The sequence below is a fragment of the Mustelus asterias genome, chromosome 2, assembly GCF_964213995.1.
Source record: "Mustelus asterias chromosome 2, sMusAst1.hap1.1, whole genome shotgun sequence".
NCBI classification, from domain to species: Eukaryota; Metazoa; Chordata; class Chondrichthyes; order Carcharhiniformes; family Triakidae; genus Mustelus; species Mustelus asterias.
In genome coordinates this window covers 128,437,013-128,458,469 of record NC_135802.1, presented here as the reverse complement: position 1 = coordinate 128,458,469, position 21,457 = coordinate 128,437,013, and the positions used below count along the sequence as shown (strand labels likewise).

The 21,457-nt window shown below is 47.8% G+C and overlaps 1 protein-coding gene across 2 annotated transcripts in view; it reads left to right on the top strand.

The window, feature by feature from the left end:
• gmpr (guanosine monophosphate reductase) overlaps positions 1-21,457 on the top strand; it is an 82,954-nt gene that overhangs the window by 47,464 nt on the left and 14,033 nt on the right. For both annotated transcript variants that reach the window (XM_078241406.1, XM_078241416.1), the window contains 2 exons: positions 2,581-2,623; positions 18,759-18,918. In XM_078241406.1, coding sequence (XP_078097532.1) covers positions 2,581-2,623; positions 18,759-18,918 — 203 coding nt within the window. The remainder of the gene's footprint in view (positions 1-2,580; positions 2,624-18,758; positions 18,919-21,457) is intronic.

The window sequence follows — 21,457 nt, the reverse complement described above, 5'->3', positions numbered from 1 at the left end:
CCCTCGCCCTCTTCCCCCCCCTCCCCCCTCGCCCTCTCCCCCCCTCCCCCCTCGCCCTTTCTCCCCTCCCCCCTCCCCCTTTCCCCCCCCTCCCCCTTTCCCCCCTCCCCCCTCGCCCTCTCCCCCCCTCCCCCCCTCGCCCTTTCTCCCCTCCCCCCTCCCCCTTTCCCCCCCCTCCCCCTTTCCCCCCCCTCCCCCTTTCCCCCCCCTCCCCCTTTCCCCCCTCCCCCTTTCCCCCCCCTCCCCCTTTCCCCCCCTCCCCCTTTCCCCCCCTCCCCCTTTCCCCCCCCTCCCCCTTTCCCCCCCTCCCCTTTCCCCCCTCCCCCTTTCCCCCCTCCCCCTTTCCCCCCTCCCCCTTTCCCCCCTCCCCCTTTCCCCCCTCCCCCTTTCCCCCCTCCCCCTTTCCCCCCTCCCCCCTCCCCCCCCTCCCCCCTCCCCCCCCTCCCCCCTCCCCCTTTCCCCCCTCCCCCCTCCCCCTTTCCCCCCTCCCCCCTCCCCCTTTCCCCCTCCCCCCTTCCCCCCTCCCCCTTCCCCCCTCCCCCTTTCCCCCCTCCCCCCTCCCCCCTCCCCCTTTCCCCCCTCCCCCTCCCCCTTTCCCCCCTCCCCCTTTCCCCCCTCCCCCCTCCCCCTTTCCCCCCTCCCCCCTCCCCCTTTCCCCCCTCCCCCTTTCCCCCCTCCCCCCTTTCCCCCCCTCCCCCCTCCCCCCCCTCCCCCCCCTCCCCCCTCCCCCCCCTCCCCCCTCCCCCCCCTCCCCCTCCCCCTTTCCCCCCTCCCCCTTTCCCCCCTCCCCCCTCCCCCTTTCCCCCCTCCCCCTTTCCCCCCTCCCCCCTCCCCCTTTCCCCCCTCCCCCCTCCCCCTTTCCCCCCTCCCCCCTCCCCCTTTCCCCCCTCCCCCCTCCCCCCTCCCCCTTTCCCCCCTCCCCCTTTCCCCCCTCCCCCCTCCCCCTTTCCCCCCTCCCCCCTCCCCCTTTCCCCCCTCCCCCCTTTCCCCCCTCCCCCCTTTCCCCCCTCCCCCCTTTCCCCCCTCCCCCCTTTCCCCCCTCCCCCCTTTCCCCCCTCCCCCCTTTCCCCCCTCCCCCCTTTCCCCCCTCCCCCCTTTCCCCCCTCCCCCCTTTCCCCCCTCCCCCCTTTCCCCCCTCCCCCCTTTCCCCCCTCCCCCCTTTCCCCCCTCCCCCCTTTCCCCCCTCCCCCCTTTCCCCCCTCCCCCCTTTCCCCCCTCCCCCCTCCCCCCTCCCCCCTCCCCCCCTCCCCCCTCCCCCCTCCCCCCTCCCCCCCTCCCCCTTCCTCCCTCCTCCCCCCCTCCTCCCCCCCCTCCTCCCCCTCCCCCCTCCCCCTCCCTCCCCCCCCTCCCCCCCCTCCCCCCCCCCTCCACCCCCCCTCCACCCCCCCTCCACCCCCCCTCCACCCCCTCCTCCCCCCCCCCTCCACCCCCTCCTCCCCCCCCCCCCCTCCACCCCCTCCTCCCCCCCCCCCCTCCACCCCCTCCTCCCCCCCCCCCCTCCACCCCCTCCTCCCCCCCCCCTCCACCCCCTCCTCCCCCCCCCCTCCACCCCCTCCTCCCCCCCCTCCTCCCCCCCTCTGCAGTCTTCGTGCATCCCCTTCCAGTAAACAATGTCATATCCCTATGATTCCCTTATTTGTGAGCTATTTATGCAGCTTTGTCAAGGTTCAGCTTCCCTCCCTCGGTCTTCCCTCTATCTTCCATTGTTTGTCGTCTTCATCCATTTTCTTGCCCTTTTACCTGCTATCGTGAGCCCCCACCTGCACCTTGCACAGCCCTCCTTCAATATTGCCCCTAACCTTGTCTTCAACAGGCCTCCCCCACCCTCAGTCCTTGCGTTGCTTTCCACCCCCCAACAAAGTTCACACCTTTGTTGTGGTGACAGCATGATTCCCCGTAGCACAGCGCTGCCCAGATAGACTTTAGTGTGTGTCATCAGAGGGGAAAAGAGATTTTTGTACTCCCCAATACCAGGCACTTTGCTGATCCTGTCTCGGTGACACAGGAGGGTCCATGAAGATCCGCTCGGAATGGAGATGGAGGCAGAAACTGGTCAGAGTGGTGACCATCAGGAGCAGTTTAGCCAAATGTGGCCAAAAGGCTTTGTTGCAATCACCTTGAAGTCTCTGGCAAACTGAGGACCATCTTGTGCACTACACTCTTTAGCAATCGGGTTTGACACGGACGTGCTTTCCCGCTGGTGTGATGCAAGATTGGAAGTCCTGACAGGATACTGGCGGACATTCAAATGAATGCAAATAGCATTCGCGCCACCTGCCAGCAGAATGTTCAGCCCTCCATTAACCTGCCACTGGGAGAATTGCAAAGTGATTTTACTCTGGTGGGTGTCTGACTTTTTGGCTCCTGTCAGATTTACAGCTCCTGCGGGTGGGTTGGGAGCATTCTGTCCAATAAGTCTGAACTGAAAGTTCTGGAAAAATACAGTGTGAATTTACAATTATAACAAAAAGCTTCTTTCAGACTTTCCTGTGAGGAGCTAATTATTCTACAAGTTCAATGATGTTCAGATATTATTGCTAATTCTGACCTGCCTGTTAATGTGTTTCTCCCTCTCTGAAGGATGGTGGCTGCAGTTGTCCAGGTGATGTTGCCAAAGCCTTTGGTAAGTTTTCAAATAAACTTCTCTCATATTTACAGAGTATTAAGAATTGTTTTGTCTGTTGTATTTATTTTTACAGTAAGTAAATAGTTGGGAATAACAGGGATCTACTATGTACATTGACATTTTGGCAGGGTGCAATTATTAGTACCAATAATGGGAAAATAAGACAAGATTGTTACATAGAATGACAATGTTACAGCAAAAAAAGTCCAACTGCTCTGTTATTTACCCTTCACACGAGGTACCTCGCACCATGCTTCATTTAACCCTATCAGTAGAACTCTCTATTCCTTTTCCCCTTCACATATTTTCCTAGCTTCTCCTTAAATGTCTATTAAAATATTCGCTTAGTAGTACAGGGCTTGAGTATTGTAGAAAAATGGAAGTTGCTGTTGAATCATTTTGCACTCAGCAGGTCAGATGCAAGCATGTCAAATTTCAAAGGGAGCAGCAGTTTATACTGCATAAGAAAAGGGTGCTGATTGATCAGTCACGGCATTGCCATGAGATTACACAAGGGAACTATTGTTCTCCACACTTTTAATATTAAAAAGCCTGGACATGTTCCTCTTGCCTGCAGAGGTGTAAGATTCTATAAAGCTTCCAGTGAGCATTAATGAGCCATATTGCCAACCCAACTGATAATTTTAAATCGGTTGTTAGTGTAATTCTTGGCACACTCAGGGATTGTTCAGCAACTGCTGTCCAATCACTGAATCATCTCTAACCTTAGACATTGTGATCTGAATTTTGCAAGCATGTTGAGTACGGTTATTGCAAAGGCCAAAGGGATGTGTTCCTTCATACTAGCCGCCAGTCATTGAGGTGCATGGTCTACATACCTGGCAATGCATTGGCACCGAAATTCATATACCACATTGCACATTTTTTAGCTTGATGACAGCATCCTGTAGAGCATGAAATGGCTACCTTCGCCGGTAGCTCAAATTTTTGAGATACCTTACCCTTCCAGGGTAATCTGGGGCAGACTGGGCACTTTACTAGCCAAAGGTACCTTAAACCCATTCAAGTGTTTGCATAATATACAGAGAGCAAATGATCTGATCAGGGTAGCCATTATCCCACAGGACAGATTTGATGCACCCAGTTTCAGCGTTAAACTTGCATGGTGAGCAAATGGCTCTGGCCTTATTTACGAGATAACCGATCAGGGCATATTATTGCGCCCGGAGCAGTAGGAATCCCAATACATATATTGACCAATTAATGTAGGCTTGAAGTAGATTGAAATCGAAAACCCATTGGTAAATTTCTCAACCAGCACATTGAGGAAAGGGAGAAAATGTGACTACTCCATTTCAAAGGTGAATTTGAGCATGGGGTGGAGTGTATTAAGGTGTGTAAGGAAATTATTTGATGCAGCTGTAGATTCAAATATAGCAAATGTATCTAAGTATCGGAAATATGCAAGAGGTAGAAACTTGGGAGCCATTCCATCGTAGACATGTTTCTCGTGTAAACAAAAAAAAATGTTAGCAAGAGCTGGGTCTAGAGGGCATACCATGGCAACAGCATCTATTTGGGCACACATGGTGTCATTGAAATTAAAGTCAACTGTGTGAGTTGGCAAGTTCAATTAATACAGATTCAGAGAATGGCGGTTCATCTAGTTTGCCATGATATAGTGATGTGTCGCAAATGTCTGTGGCTTCCTTGAGTGGCATGTTAGTGAATAGGCTCACAATGTCAAAGAGCATGTGGAAATGAGATTATTATCAATATGCTGGTAGTGTATAGTCTTTGCAAAGGAGAAGGAAACCTTCACTATTATATGCAAAACCTACTCACAACTAATTTTAACAATTCACTCAACCATTTGGCCAATTCATGTTGTGCAGGACCAGTCATTGATAAAATAGGATGTAAAGGGACTTCATTTATGTGTGTCTTAGGCAGCCCATACATACATAGATGTACTGAACCATGAGGATGAATCCTATTATATATGCCGTAAATGAGCTTGTTGTATACGTCTAACAAATGTTTTGTAATTTGCCTTCAAGCCAAAAAGATGCCATGCCACACAAGTGAATAATGGCATATGAAATTCAGTTCCAGTGTGATGCCAGGTATCTAAGCTGTATTCCCCTTTGGTTGTTCACAACAGGCAGATTACTGACAGTACTCACCCAGCTTGTGCTTGCAAAACTCAGAATATGATGTCTAACAGCAGGTGTGATTCAATGACTGGAAAGCACTTGCTGAACAATCACAAATGTGCTAAGAAATACACTAACAACCAATGTAAAATTATCAATTAGGCTTGTAATGTGATTCACTTGTGCTTGCTAGAAGCTAAATATATTCATACACGGGACCTCCTGTCTTCTGCAGATAAAGGAACGTGTCCAGGCATTGTGCTTTTTAAAAAAATTAAACAAAAGTGTGAGGAACAACAGTACTCTGACGTATTCTTCATGGCAACACCTCGACCAATTAGAGTTGACATGCCAATCAATGAGTACTTTTCTCATGTAGTATAAATTGTTGTTCCCAAAGAGGGGCATCCTCTCACCATTATACAGGCATGAGGGTCACCCAACCTCCCCCGCCCCACTCAGCTCCCCTTCCCACTCACACCCCCCACTCAGCTCTCAAAGAACAAAGAACAATACAGCACAGGAACAGGCCCTTCGGCCCCCCAAGCCCGCGCCGCTCCCCGGATTGAATCCTGAATCCAGGATCCCTGCCCAATTTTCCAGCCTATCTACATACCAATATCCTATCCACCGAGCTGTCCCTCACAGCTACGATGCTTTGTTCATTACAACCTATTAACTTACCCCCACCCCCCCATTCCAGACCATGTGATCTCCAGGGAGAGGCGAAAACCCAGAGTGAAAAACCCCAGGGCCAATATGGGGAAAAAAATCTGGGAAATTCCTCTCCGACCCCCTGAGGCGATCGAAACGAGTCCAGGAGATCACAATGGCCCCGATCGGAAAATGCTTCCCAACCCTAGTCATTTCCACTTCCACGAACACCATATGAATTCCCTGCCCCCGAGACAGGTTCCCAACTATCCGCAGTCTGTACTGGCACCAGCAAGATGATCATAGAATGAAGCCTTGAAACGAGAAACCAGGAACAATTAGCCCGCGCCGCTCCCTGGTCCAAACTAGACCACTCTTTTGTATCCCTCCATTCCCACTCCGTTCATATAGCTGTCTAGATAAGTCTTAAACGTTCCCAGTGTGTCCGCCTCCACCACCTTGCCCGGCAACACATTCCAGGCCCCCACGACCCTCTGTGTGAAATATGTCCTTCTGATATCTGTGTTAAACCTCCCCCCCTTCACCTTGAACCTATGACCCCTCGTGAACGTCACCACCGACCCGGGGAAAAGCTTCCCACCGTTCACCCTATCTATGCCTTTCATAATTTTATACACCTCTATTAAGTCTCCCCTCATCCTCCGTCTTTCCAAGGAGAACAACCCCAGTTTCCCCAATCTCTCCTCATAACCAAGCCCCTCCATACCAGGCAACATCCTGGTAAACCTCCTCTGTACTCTCTCCAAAGCCTCCACGTCCTTCTGGTAGTGTGGTGACCAGAACTGGACGCAGTATTCCAAATGCGGCCGAACCAACGTTCTATACATCTGCAACATCAGACCCCAACTTTTATACTCTATGCCCCGTCCTATAAAGGCAAGCATGCCATATGCCTTCTTCACCACCTTCTCCACCTGTGACGTCACCTTCAAAGATCTGTGGACTTGCACACCCAGGTCCCTCTGCGTCTCTACACCCTTTATGGTTCTTCCATTTATCGTGTAGCTCCTCCCTACATTATTCCCACCAAAATGCATCACTTCGCATTTATCAGGATTGAACTCCATCTGCCATTTCCTTGCCCAAATTTCCAGCCTATCTATATCCTTCTGTAGCCTCTGACAATGTTCCTCACTATCTGCAAGTCCTGCCAGTTTTGTGTCGTCCGCAAACTTACTGATCACCCCAGTTACTCCTTCTTCCAGATCATTTATATAAATCACAAACAGCAGTGGTCCCAATACAGAGCCCTGCGGTACACCACTAGTCACAGGCCTCCAGCCGGAAAAAGACCCTTCCACTACCACCCTCTGTCTTCTATGACCAAGCCAGTTCTCCACCCATCTAGCCACCTCCCCCTTTATCCCATGGGATCCAACCTTTTTCACTAGCCTACCATGAGGGACTTTGTCAAATGCTTTACTAAAGTCCATATAGACAACATCCACGGCCCTTCCTTCGTCAACCATTTTGGTCACTTCTTCAAAAAACACCACCAGGTTCGTGAGGCATGACCTCCCTCTCACAAAACCATGTTGACTATCGTTAATGAGTTTATTCCTTTCTAAATGCGCATACATCCTATCTTTAAGAATCTTCTCCAACAACTTCCCCACCACGGACGTCAAGCTCACCGGCCTATAATTACCCGGGTTATCCTTCCTACCCTTCTTAAATAACGGGACCACATTGGCTATCCTCCAATCCTCTGGGACCTCACCTGTGTCCAGTGACGAGACAAAGATTTGCGTCAGAGGCCCAGCGATTTCATCTCTCGTTTCCCTGAGCAGCCTTGGATAGATTCCATCAGGCCTTGGGGATTTGTCAGTCTTTATATTCTCTAACAAACCTAACACTTCCTCCTTTGTAATGGAGATTTTCTCCAACGGTTCAACACTCCCCTCTGAGACACTCCCAGTCAACACATCCCTCTCCTTAGTGAATACCGACGCAAAGTATTCATTTAGGATCTCCCCTACCTCTTTGGGCTCCAAGCATAAGTCCCCACTTTTGTCCCTGAGAGGTCCGATTTTTTCCCTAACAACCCTTTTGTTCCTAACGTATGAATAAAATGCCTTGGGATTCTCCTTAATCCTGTCTGCCAAGAACATTTCGTGACCCCTTTTTGCTCTTCTAATTCCCCGTTTGAGTATTTTCCTACTTTCATTATACTCCTCCAGAGCTCCCTCCGTTTTTAGCTGCTTGGACCTAACATACGCCTCTCTTTTCCTTTTGACCAGTCCCTCAATTTCCCTGGTTATCCACGGTTCTCTAATCCTACCCTTCCTATCCTTCTTTTTTACAGGCACATGCTTGTCCTGTAGCCCTAACAACCGTTCCTTAAAAGACTGCCACATACCAGATGTGGATTTACCCTCAAACAGCCTCTCCCAATCAAGAGCTGCCAATTTCTGCCTGATCCCAATAAAGTTAGCCTTCCCCCAATCCAACACCTTACCCTTGGGACACCACTCATCCTTTTCCATCACTATCCTAAAGCTAACAGAATTGTGGTCACTATTTGCCACATGTTCCCCAACCAAAACTTTGAAGACCTGACCGGGCTCATTCCCCAGCACCAGGTCCAGTATAGCCCCCTCTCTAGTTGGGCTGTCCACATATTGTTCCAACGAACCCTCCTGTACACATTTTACAAATGCCTCACCATCCAGAGTCCCTGCCCTCAGCGATTTCCAGTCTATACCAGGGAAATTGAAGTCTCCCACTACAACAACCCTATATTTCCTGCACCTATCCAGTATCTCCTGACATATCCATTCTTCCACTTCCCTTGGGCTGTTGGGGGGCCTGTAGTACACCCCCAACATAGTGACTGCGCCTTTCCTGTTTCTAAGCTCCACCCAGAGTGACTCGCTACACGACTCCTCCGAATTGTCCTCCCTCTGCACCGCTGTAATATGCTCTCCAACCAATACCGCTACTCCCCCACCTCTTTTGGCCCCTCCTCTGTCTCGCCTAAAACACTTGTACCCTGGAATATTCAGCTGCCAGTCCTGTCCCTCTTTCAACCAAGTCTCTGTCACCGCAACCACATCCAAATTCCTCGTGCGCATTAAGGCCCCAAGTTCGTCTGTTTTACCTGCTACGCTCCTTGCATTGAAGTATAAGCACTCCAGACCCCCAGGCTCAGTGAGGTCGTCCTCCCCCAGAGTGCTCTTCTTCTTTGCCAGCCTTGTCCCAGCCCCAAGCTCGTCCCCAGCCACCACACTTATAGACCTAATATTTTGATCCCCACCCCCCTGCCATACTAGTTTAAACCCCCCCGAACTGCACTAGCAAAGCTCCCAGCCAGGATATTTGTGCCCTTCCAACTGAGTTGTGACCCCTCCCTCTTGTACAGGTGCCATCCTCTCCTGAAAACCTCCCATTGGTCTATGAAAATAAAGCCCTCCCTCCTGGACCAGTCCTTTAGCCAGGCATTCATTTGAACCAACTCCCTATTCTTATCCTCACTGGCACGAGGCATTGGGAGCAGCCCAGAGATGGCCACCCTAGTGACCCTACTTTTTAACCTATTTCCCAACTCCCTGAATTGCTCTCTTAGGACCCCCCTACTCTTCCTATCTACGTCATTTCCACCAATGTGTATAATGACATCCGTTTCTTTATCTTCCCCTTTTAAAATGCCTCCTATCCGCTCGGAGACATCCGTGACCCCAGCACCAGGTAGGCAGACTACCATCCTGGAGTCCCGTTCGCCCCCACAGAATCGCCTGTCTGTCCCTCTAACTGACGCATCCCCCACCACTATCGCTCTCCTAACCCCTCTCTTCCCTTTCCGGGCCACAGAGCCTGACTGTGTGCCAGTGACCTGGTCACTGTGTCTTACCCCTGGAGAGGCACACTCCTCCACACTATCTAAAACAATGTACCTGTTTTGGAGTGGGACAACCACAGGTGACCCTTCTTCTAACTGTCCACTCCCCTCCCCTCTTACACCTGTCACCAAGCCCTTCCTATTTTGAGACACCTCTGGAGACCTCCCTTGTACTTTACCCTTCAGCCCTTTACTCCTCCTAACTGTGACCCACGTGTCATTCTCCCGATGCCCCGGTGTAACTAGTTGCCTATAACTGCTGTCAATTTTTCTCCCATTTTCCCTGACTAGGCTAAGGTCAGCGATCTGCAGCTCCAGTTCCCTAACACGGTCCCTCAAGAGCTGCAGTTCCACGCACCTGGCACATATGTGAACCTCTGGGAAGCTAGGTGTTTGCAGGAACTCCCACATCCCACATTGGAAGCACTGAACTGGCCGATCACTCATACCTGCCCTTATCCTTTATAGGGTTGGGTAAAAAATAACTAGCCTTGCCTTTTCAGCCCAAGCCCTGTGAGCCAAAGCCCTTATAATGCACACTCTGCTACCCACTCACTCCACTGCCCGCTCCCGACGCTGCCCGCTGTATAGTGCAGACGGCTTTTTATGCTCCCGACGAACCCCCCAAGTAACTGCCTTTTATACTCAGACTCAACCTCCCAGAATCCCCTTCAGCTGACCTCACTTCCTCAATTCAAAACCCTGAAAAAAGCCCGCGAAATATACTAGGAATACCCTTAAATGAATAAATGAATAATTAAATCTCCTTTCTCTCCCTCCCACTAAGGCCCCCTTCTCCCTTAGACACCACACTTAGAAACTCTACAGTGCAGAAGGAGGCCATTCGGCCCATCAAGTCTGCACCAGTTCTCCGACAGAGCATCTTACCCAGGCCCCACCCCCGCCCCATGCATTTAGCATAGCTAATCCACCTAACCTGCACACCTTTGGACTGTGGGAGGAAGCCCACGCAAATACTGGGAGAACATGCAAACCATACGCCCAAGGCCGGAATTGAATCCGAGTCCTTGACGCTGAGAGACAGCAGTACAAACCACAGTGCCACCGTACTGCACTTGGACCCCCTCAGACCTCCAACAGGCACTCCTTCCTCCTCAGACACCACAATGAGGCCCCCCTATACCTCAAACCCTTGAGTCAGGCTCCCCTTCTTTCTCGGACACCCACTCAGGCCATGTGCCTTGGCAGTGCCAACAGTGCATTGCCTCCTGGCACTGAAATCCTGGCCTGGTACCTTGGACCCTGAGCAGGGAAAGGGGGGAGGAGGGGAGGAAGTGTGTTGAGGTAGGTAGGTCCAGTGGCCAATTTGCCTCCTTATCGCAGGCAGGCTGCAGAGAAAGAGTCTCAAGGGTCCTGGAGGTTGTCTGGGCTGAGGCTGGGGGCAATTGGTTGAACTCGCCACTCTCCCCAATGGGATGGGGGTCTAGTGGCCCTGACTGACCGGAGGATTATCCCTGATGTGGTGACTTCAGGCAGCCCGGTGATCAACACCTGCATTCCCGTCTGTCAGCTGTGCAAGCTCTGAAGTGGCCAGGTCACCTTAATGTCCTTGTCCCCTGGCAGGCTTTTAAATCACTGCCACACTCCATTCTGCAGCAGAGGGAGTTGTGAACTCAATCAATGGCATCGTGTATCGGGAGCATCGGAACGGGTTCAGCGACCAGCAAAAACCTGTTTTTCAGCTGATGCCCAACTCTCTGAGCCATCGCGATTCTTGCTGGGAACTTTCGGGCTCTTAGAATCCCCCAAGAGAAAACTGGCAAGGATGAGCTTGAAATATAGGATCCATTAACATCTGAAGACTGACAGAACCGAAACAGAGGCACAAAGAATGGGGAAAACATTTATATTTTAAAATTAAAAAGTGATAATATGACATATATAAAGCTTAAGGGTCATGGTGTTAAAGGTAAAGTGGGGTTGAGGAGACAGGAGTGCTGAAGAATAGTGGGGTTCAATAGCTGACAAGGTGTAACTAGCATTCTATCCCAGTGTTGGGAACTTCTTTCTTCCCGATATGTCTAAATGATTTGGATATGGACTCAAATTACCAAAACGTGCCAAAGAAACAAAATTAGGGAGTGTGGCAAACTGAGTGCAAAGAGATGGCAAGAAAACAGATTAGGGGGAGTAGCTGGATATGTGGCAGGGACAGCTCAATAAAATAAATACATCTTGGGGCGGGGGGGGGGAGGGAGAAAGGGCACAAGAATAAAAATAGACCTTTAATGGGAAATTTGCAATGGAGGATCAGAGAGAACTGGGGATTGCAAATTCACACTTGGGGAAGAAAGGCCACAAAAAGTTAAATCTGTTTTTATAAAGGCAGACTTAATGTAAAAACAAACTTCTCTTTAAAATATTAATTAGACCACATCACAGTTGAGTATTATTCACATCCTTCAATACAGAAAAGGTATAGATATGTAAAAGGTGCAACATTGATTGAATATGATGGCGCCAGGGATAAAATGTTATAATTATAAAGGGTTAGTAAATATGAACGTGTATTCATGTTAGCAGTCAATATTAATAAGCGGTCTAATAGAAGCATTGGAAGGATTTGAGTGGAGAGATGGTGAAAAGTTATTTCCAGCCAGCGAGTTGGTAATTTAGGGCAGAAAGGAAATGCAATTACTGGAACTGGCCATTAAGACAGTCCAAATATGTGCGGGTTAGATTGATTGGCCATGCTAAATTGACCCTGGTGTCAGGGGATTAGCAGGGTAAATATGTGGGGTTACACGAATAGGCCCTAGGTGGAATTGTGATCAGTGCAGACTCGATGGGCCGAATGGCCTCCTTCTGCACTGTAGGGATCCTATAAAACCAAGTTAAAGGGAATTAAACACTTGCAAAGCAAACAGAATGAAGCGCATGAGGAAAACAAAGTAGGAATTTAGGATAGTCTCCATGTGACACCAGCATCGCCACAGGCATTGGATAATGGATCAAATGGCCTCCTTCCATGCTGAAGTTTCTATGGTTCTGTAATAAACTCCCTTGCTTGACCACCATTTATACACCGACCATTTCTCTGAACCTGAGCAAACTTGGTGTTTGTTCTCAAAATGAGCTTCTGACTACATGTCCAGTCCATCATCAAAACTGCATACTTACACCTCTGTAACATTGCCCAACTCGGATCCTGGCTCAGCTCATCTACTACTGACATTGTTATCTCGAGACTTGACTACCAGCTTCAGTTTTGGTCTACCGTGTGCAGTTTTGCTTTCCTTATTTAAGGAAGGATATGCTGTGTTGACGGCTGTACAGTGAAGATTCACTCGGTTGATCCCCGAGATGAAGGGGCTGCCTATAATGAGATGCTGAGTGATTTGGGCTGTATTCTCTGGAGTTTAGTTGAATGAGAGATGATCTCCTTGAACCATACAAGATTCTGACATGGTAAACACAGATTGTTACTAGTGGCTGGGCAATCTATAACACAGGCATATAGTCTCAGGATAATAGAACCGTTATTCAGAGCTGAGATGAGAATTTTAGAGTCATAAATTTCTTCACTAAAAGGATGTGAATGTTTGAAATTTTCTACTTCAGAGGGTTGTGGATGCTCTATCATTGAATACATTTAAAGCTGAGATAGACTTTTGGTCTCTCAGGGAATCAAGGGATCCTATTGAATGGTGGGGCAGGCTCAGTGATCTGTGTGGTCTATTTCTGCTCCAATACTTTCCTGACTGGCCATTTTCCACCCTATGTAAACCTGGGCTTATTCAAAATGCTGCTGCCTGTATCTTAATTGCTCCAAGTCTTGTTCAACAATCACCATTCTGTTGACCTACACCAGTTCCCGTCCAATAACAATTCATTTTAACATTAATCCATCCAGAGCTTCATCCTTCCCTGTCTTATATAGCTTTCTCCAGCCCTACGCTCCTTCATGATCTCTGTACTACTACAAATCTGGTCTGTTTACATCTTCGATTTTAATCACTCCTCCATTGGTGAGTGTGCTTTCAGTTGTCTAGGCCCTAAGCTCTGGAATTCCCTTCCCTCTTTGCTTCTGTACCTCTTTCTCTCTTCTTAAATCTTTCTCTTTGACTCGCCAAAGCCTGTCCATCATTTACAAGGCATGAGACAGCAGTATGATAGAATACTCTCCCTTTGCAGCTCTAATGAAACTCAACACCATCCAGGACAGGATGGCCTGCTTTTTCAGTACTCCATCCTCTTCCCTCCAACGCTGACACAGAGTGGCCATATTGTGTACCATCTGCAAGATGCACTGTAACAACTCGCCAAGGCTCCTTCGACAGCTTCCAAACTGTGACCTCTACCACTTCAAAGGGCAGCAGGTGCATGGAAACACCACCATCTGCAAGTTCCCTTCCAACCCATTAAGATACAGGCAGCAGAGTTTTGGCACTTCCTTGCCGTTCCTTTACCATTGCTGGGTCACAATCCTGGAACTACTGCAGAGCGTAAGTTGTAGGTACACCCTCTGTGATGTCCCTTCCTAACATCACAGAGGGTGTACCTACAACTTATGCTCTGCAATAGTTCAAGAAGGTAGCTCACCACCTTCTCGAGGGCAGTTAGGAATGGGTAACAAATGCTGGCTTTGCTAGTGATGCCCACATCCTATATACAAATAGAAAAAAAGACCAAGCTTATGATCATCTGTGCTGATCTGTCTTCAGTGTCAACAATGTTGTAATTGATTTTGCTCTCGTTAAGGACCTTGGAAAGTTTTGCTTGTTAAAGGAGCTATATACACTGCAAATTGTTGTAACATAGAGACAACATAAAATGCTACATTTCAAAAATCGTGTGGGATAGGAATATTGATGCCCAAAACTGATTGGTAGAGAATTGTAAAGTATCAAATTTATAGATATTCCATAGAAAGCAAAATTCCTGAATTTGACATTTGAAGGTAGCTGGTTTCTGTTGCCACTAGAGGGTGCTGCTGTAAAAAGAAACAGCATTCAATATAGCAGCATCATCCACTTTTACAGTAGACCATTTGGCTTTATTTTACTTACTTTTTCGCGGGGTTTCTTAGTCTAGTAGTTTTAAGGGAAAAACGGAAGTAGGCCGACCGCAGGGTGACCTGGGAAGGTTTCTTGTAGTTTTCTTTTAAGTGCGCGGGAGGTTTAAAAAGCAGGCCGCACTATCCAGCGGGCAGTGGAGTGAGCAGGTAGCGGAGTGAGCAGGTAGCGGAGTGAGCAGGTAGCGGAGTGAGGGCTGAAGGACTTCGGCGAGAACAGGCAGAGGCGAGAGTAGGGTTTTTTTTCCCCAGAAAGTTTATTCCTGTATTTCCCCAGAGTAAAAAAAAATGCCAGGCAAGATGTTGGAATGCTCCTCTTGCAGGATGTGGGAGATCAGGGAGACCTCCGGTATCCCTGACGACAGCACCTGCAAAAGATGCATCCAGCTGCAGCTGCTAGCAAAGCGTGTTAGGGAACTGGAGAAGGAGCTTGATGACCTCCATCTAATTCGGGAGAATGAGAAGTATATAGACAGTAGCTTTAGGGAGATAGTTACACCTAAGCAGCAGAGCACAGGAAATTGGGTTACTGTAAGGAGAGGAAATGGCAGTGTGAAAGGACAGGCAGAGCAGGGTTCCCCTGTGGCCATACCCCTCCACAACAGGTATACTGAATTGGATACTGTTGTGGGAGATGCTTTACCTGGGACAAGCTGCGACAGCCGGAACTCTGATACTGAGTCTGGTTCTACAGCGCAAAAGGGTGGGATGAAGAAGAGGAGAGCAGTAGTGATCGGGGACTCAATGGTCAGAGGTACGGACAGGAGGTTCTGTGGTCGGGAAAGAGACTCCCACATGGTTTGTTGCCTCCCAGGTGCCAAGGTCAGGGATGTCTCTGATCGTGTGCACAGCGTTCTAAAGTAGGAAAGTGATCAGCCAGATGTCGTGGTACACATCGGTACAAATGACGTAGGTAGGAAGAGAGAGGAGGTCCTAAAGAGTGAGTACAAAGAGCTTGGAAGGAAGTTAAAAAGCAGGATCCCGAGGGTAGTAATCTCAGGATTGCTACCTGTACCACGTGCCAGTGAGGGTAGGAGTAGGATACTTGGGCGGATGAACACGTGGCTAAGGAACTGGTGTAGGGAGCAGGGTTTCCGATTCTTGGATCATTGGAACCTCTTCTGGGGCAGGTGGGACCTGTACAAGAGAGACGGATTACACCTAAACTACAAGGGGACCAATATACTTGCAGGGAGGTTAGCTAGTGTTATTGGGGAGCGTTTAAACTAGATTTGCAGGGGGATGGGAACCAGAGTGCCAGAGCAGATAGTGGAGCAGGGGTAAAAAGACAGATTAGTTCAAGCAAAATCACAAATGGAAGGGTTGAGTGTGGTGGAAATAACCTTTTGAAGTGTGTCTATTTCAATGCCAGGAGTATTGTGGGGAAGGCAGATGAGCTGAAGGCGTGGATAGACACATGGAAATATGACATTATAGCCATTAGTGAAACTTGGCTACAGGAGGGGCAGGACTGGCAGCTCAATGTTCCAGGGTTCCAATGTTTCAGGCGGGATAGAGGCAGAGGGATAAAAGGTGGGGGGGGGGGGGGGGGGGGGGGGGGGCGGTGGCATTGTTGGTCAGGGGAAAGGATGCGATATTGGATCTCCTATTGGGAAATAAGTTAGGGCAGGTGATGGATGTGAGTGTTTGGATCCAGTGATCATAATGCCATTAGTTTCAATCTGATCATGGATAAGGATAGATCTGGTAAGGCCAAATTTGATGAAATGAGAAGGGATCTGGGAAGTGTGGATTGGCACAGGCTGTTCTCTGGTAAGGATGTAAATGGAAAGTGGGAGGCCTTCAAAGGAGAAATTTTGAGAGTGCAGAGTTTGTATGTTCCTGTCAGGATTAAAGGCAAAGTAAATAGGAATAAGGAACCTTGGTTCTCGAGGGAGATTGTAACACTGATTAAGAGGAAGAGAGAGTTGTATGAAATGTACAGGCAGCAAGGAACAGATCAGATGCTCGAGGAGTACAAAAAGTGCAAGAAGCTACTTAAGAGGGAAATCAGGAGGGCTAAAAGAAGACATGAGGTTGCTTTGGCAGACAGAGTGAAGGAAAATCCAAAGAGCTTCTATAGGTATGTTAGGAGCAAAAGGATAGTGAGGGATGAAATTGGTCCTCTTGAAGACCAGAGTGGTAGACTGTGTATGGAACCAAAAGAGATGGGGGAGATACTAAATGGGTTTTTTTGCATCCATATTTACTGAGGAAACGGGCATGGAGTCTATGGAAATAGGGCAAACAGGTAGGGAGGTCATGGAACCTTTACAGATTAAAGGGGAGGAGGTGCTTGCTGTCTTGAGGCAAATCAGAGCGGATAAATCCCCAGGACCGGACAGGGTATTCCCACGAACCTTGAGGGAAGCTAGTGTTGAACTTGCAGGGGCCCTGGCAGACATATTTAAAATGTCAGTATTCACGAGGGAGGTGCCGGATGATTGGAGGGTGGCTCATGTTGTTCCGTTGGTTAAAAAAGGTTCCAAAAGAAATCCGGGAAATTATAGGCCAGTAAGTTTGACGTCGGTGGTGGGCAAGTTATTGGAAGGTGTGATAAGGGATCGGATCTACAAATATTTGGATAGACAGGGACTTATTAGGGAGAGTCAACATGGCTTTGTGCGTGGTAGGTCATGTTTGACCAATCTATTAGAGTTTTTCGAGGAGGTTACCAGGAAAGTGGATGAAGGGAAGGCGGTGGATGTTGTCTACCTGGATTTCAGCAAGGCCTTTGACAAGGTCCCTCATGGGAGGTTAGTTAGGAAGGTTCAGTCGCTGGGTATACATGGGGAGGTAGTAAATTGGATTAGACACTGGCTCAATGGAAGAAGCCAGAGAGTGGTTGTGGAGGATTGCTTCTCTGAGTGGAGGCCTGTGACTAGTGGTGTGCCGCAGGGATCAGTGTTGGGTCCATTGTTGTTTGTCATCTATATCAATGATCTGGATGATAATGTGGTAAATTGGATCAGCAAATTTGCTGATGATACAAAGATTGGAGATGTAGTGGATAGTGAGGAAGGTTTTCAAAGCTTGCAGAGGGATTTGAACCAACTAGAAAAATGGGCTGAAAAATGGCAAATGGAATTTAATGCAGACAAGTGAGAGATATTGCACTTTGGAAGGACAAACCAAAGTAGAGCGTACAGGGTAAATGGTCGGACTCTGAAGAGTGCAGTTGAACAGAGGGATCTGGGAATACAGGTACAGAATTCCCTAAAAGTGACGTCACAGGTGGATAGGGTCGTAAAGAGTGCCTTTGGTACATTGGCCTTTATAAATCGGAGTATCGAGTATAAAAGTTGGAGTGTTATGGTAAGGTTATATAAGGCATTGGTGAGGCCGAATTTGGAGTATTGTGTACAGTTTTGGTCACCTAGTTACAGGAAGGATGTAAATAAGGTTGAAAGAGTGCAGAGAAGGTTCACAAGGATGTTGCCGAGACTTGAGAAGCTGAGTTACAGAGAGAGATTGAATAGGTCGGGACTTTATTCCCTGGAGTGTAGAAGAATGAGGGGAGATTTGATAGAGGTGTATAAGATTTTGATGGGTATAGATAGAGTGAATGCAAGCAGGCTTTTTCCACTGAGGCTAGGGGAGAAAAAAACCAGAGGGCATGGGTTAAGGGTGAAACAAGAAAAGTTTAAAGGGAATATTAGGGGGGGCTTCTTCACACAGTGGTGGGAGTGTGGAATGAGCTGCCGGATAAAGTGGTAAATGCAGGGTCACTTTTAACATTTAAGAAAAACTTGGACGGGTTCATGGATGAGAGGGGTGTGGAGGGATATGGTCCAAGTGCAGGTCAGTGGGACTAGGCAAAAAATGGTTCGGCACAGACAAGAAGGGGCAAAAGGCCTGTTTCTGAGCTGTAATTTTCTATGGTTCTATTTATAGTATGACTAAGAGCATGTCACAAAACAAAAGGAGTTAATTGTAAAAAAAAAACTATCTTTAAGAAGCACCTTAGCAGACTCACTTCTTTTACATACAGAGTGGGAGCGCACAATTTCCCTACGTATACCTGGCTGTGTGTAAGCCAGGGTATTGGGAGGGGGCTGGGGAAACAGCAGTGGGAGGGAAGAAAGTCATATGGGATATCAACATATCTTGAATTATGTCCAGAGACTAAGAAAAATTAATAGAAGATTTTTTTTTTAAGAACATTTGTTAGGTTTATGAAACGATTGCTGTGGGGATCCAGTTAACAGCCACGATTCCAGGACACAGACATTTTTAGTTTTGTATACTTTTAATAACACAAGGTGAACAATTAATCTGCTTGGAATCTGCAGAGCCACGTATTTTAATTTATTTTGCTCTCACTGTGTGGACCGCACTGGCGAAGCCACATTTATTAAATTCTTCAGAGATGTGCAGTCATTATGGTGATTGTACTGTTAGGTGGGAAATTCCAGGGTCTGAACTGGCATTAAAAGCTACTGAGTGACTCTTCTGCATTCATTTCAGGGGCCGGAGCTGATTTTGTGATGCTAGGAGGGATGTTTGCAGGACACGATCAGTGTGCTGGAGAAATCATAGAGAAGAATGGTAAAAAGGTGAAACTCTTCTATGGGATGAGCTCTGATACAGCCATGAAGAAGCATGTTGGAGGTGTGGCAGAATACAGGTAATGGGACTAAGAATATAATTAGTGTTTGTAAATCAGTGATGTTCCTTATGATTATTTTAAGTTGTATTTTGTGCAGCACCAGCTCTGTAGTTCAGTACAGAATGACTTTGCAGAGAGCCGAGTTCTGAATTACAGAGAAACTATTGGCTCTGTCCTTGACAAATACTGGCCGCCTTCATCCCAGCCAGGACTGTATGAATCATCATCTCTTAACATCCCCACTTGATGGTCACCGGGTTTATAACGATTTGTACTTTTAAAATTATGTCCCTTCTTTCCTTCAAAAGTCTAATTATTTTTTATTTTAAAACTCAACTGTCAAACAAGGAGACTAGACCAGTTTTTACTACATTGCAAATTCAGCTCATTAACAAGATACACGCATGTGCATTTAACACTAATTTTATTGAATAAACTTTAACCATAAATTAGGCCTGAACTTCCTCAGAGTGGCAATCAGCATCGGACTGCCACTCCACTCTCAGTTCTTATCTGAAATCCTGTCTTGCCCAACATTCAGACTCGGGGCGGGTGAGATCCAGGTAGTGCAGCGTGTCCCTCACATTGAGTGCAGTTCTGTCGAAGGGAAGGAAGCCACACCTCTCTTTTGTTTAACAGCACTAGCTGCTGTAAAGCAGGTAAGTTAAAGTAGATAGGTTAAAGCTCCAGTGGAGTTTAAAGGTCCTTGACCAGGACAAGGTAAGTGTTGTAAAGGGGAGGTTGATCCCCTCTCTGAGAGCTAACACCTAAACCACTCAAAGAGGAATACCTTGCCTCTATAATCTGTTAAAGTGAGAGAGAAATAGTACAATCTACTCTTCAGCAACTTTTTGCAGTTAAAATAACTACCTGAGACTCTCTCTGTAAAATCAACAAGTAACACTTTAATTATCTAACTAATAGTAAACAGGTTAGTTGAGTGATAAATATTGGTCAGGAAAAAAAACTTGAAACGCTAATACTGGACTTTCTACTAACATCGGAGAAGAAATAAGACACCAGCAGTGTCACTGGTACAAGAGGCAGTCACATTGGATGTCACAGCATTGTGCAATGTAAAAACCCTTTGAGGTCACTTTGCCTGGTGACAGCAGTTGTTTCAAATAATGTTCCTGTGGAATTTTGTCAGCTGGCCAGTAATTTCATTGGGAACTTCTGGTGTGGAGTTAAACTCACAGAAGGCGCTAGTTGGAACCCTGAATTCTCCCTGAAAATCAAAAGTTCCAGGCCTATGACTTTCCCAGTGTTTCATTATCAGAAGCAGTCAAAGGGAGAGTCTGTCTATGATCTCTGCTCTGTTAGAAATCAGTACTCCTGATTTCTGTTATTCTTTGTTTCCTGCTTTGCGTTTGTTCAGAAATGTAAAGCAGCTCACTTATTTCCCTTAGTCATAAGGAAACAAGCAGGGAAGAGAGAAATAATTCCTGTAGTAAACCTGGCACAGCTTTGGAGAACTGAGTGCTGTAACATTCTGATCCAGTTCAATTCTGGGTTTACGGGACAAGAACAGGGGAGTAGGATGAACTTGGTGGCACTTTCAAAGAGCTGGCATGGTCACGATGGGTTAAATGGTTCCTGATGTGCTTTGATTCGGACTAAGGATACACATCATCTGTCTGCTCTCTCCAGATGCTGATTGGGTAACAAGAAAAACCAACAGGTCAAATAAGTCTCCAGCATTTAGCTTACGTAGAGTGACACTAAATTCAATCGTGAAATGCTCACAGTCACAGAACAAATCTTTAATTCACACACTTGGAAGTGGGTTTTCTGTCCTCAAGGGCAGTAAGATTCTCTCACAACAGAAACATGCTGAGAATGTTGTAAATCTGAAATAAAGAGAAAATGCTGTGATAATTCAGCAGCTCTGACAGCATCTGTGAAGAGAGAAACTGAGTTAACATTTCAGGTCTGAGACCTTTCATCAGAACTGGGAAATGTTAGAGATAGGGTGGCACGGTAGCACAGTGGTTAGCACTGCTGCTTCACAGCTCCAGGGTCCCGGGTTCGATTCCCGGCTTGGGTCACTGTCTGTGTGGAGTTTGCACATTCTCCTTGTGTCTGCGTGGGTTTCCTCCGGGTGCTCCGATTTCCTCCCACAGTCCAAAGATGTGCGGGTTAGGTTGATTGGCCAGGTTAAAAAAATTGCCCCTTAGAGTCCTGGGATGCGTAGGTTAGAAAGATTAGCAGGTAAAATATGTGGGGGTAGGGCCTGGGTGGGATTGTGGTCGGTGCAGACTCGATGGGCCGAATGGCTTCCTTCTGCACTGTAGGGTTTCTATGATGTAATAAGTTTTCAGCAAGTGAAAGTTTGGGTAAGCAGGAGGGAGGTGGTGGTGGCAGGAAAGAGTAAAATGACAAAGAGCCAAATATCAAAGGGAGTAGTAATAGGGTGCATAAGGAAACAAAAGATATGTCTGGAGGAGGTGTGAATGGCAGGATCACGAATAACTGCCGTCAAAAGGGTAAAGAAAAAGAGAGAAACAAGAGGGGATGAAATAAACAAGCAAACAAAAAGGAAGCAAAAGTAAGGCAG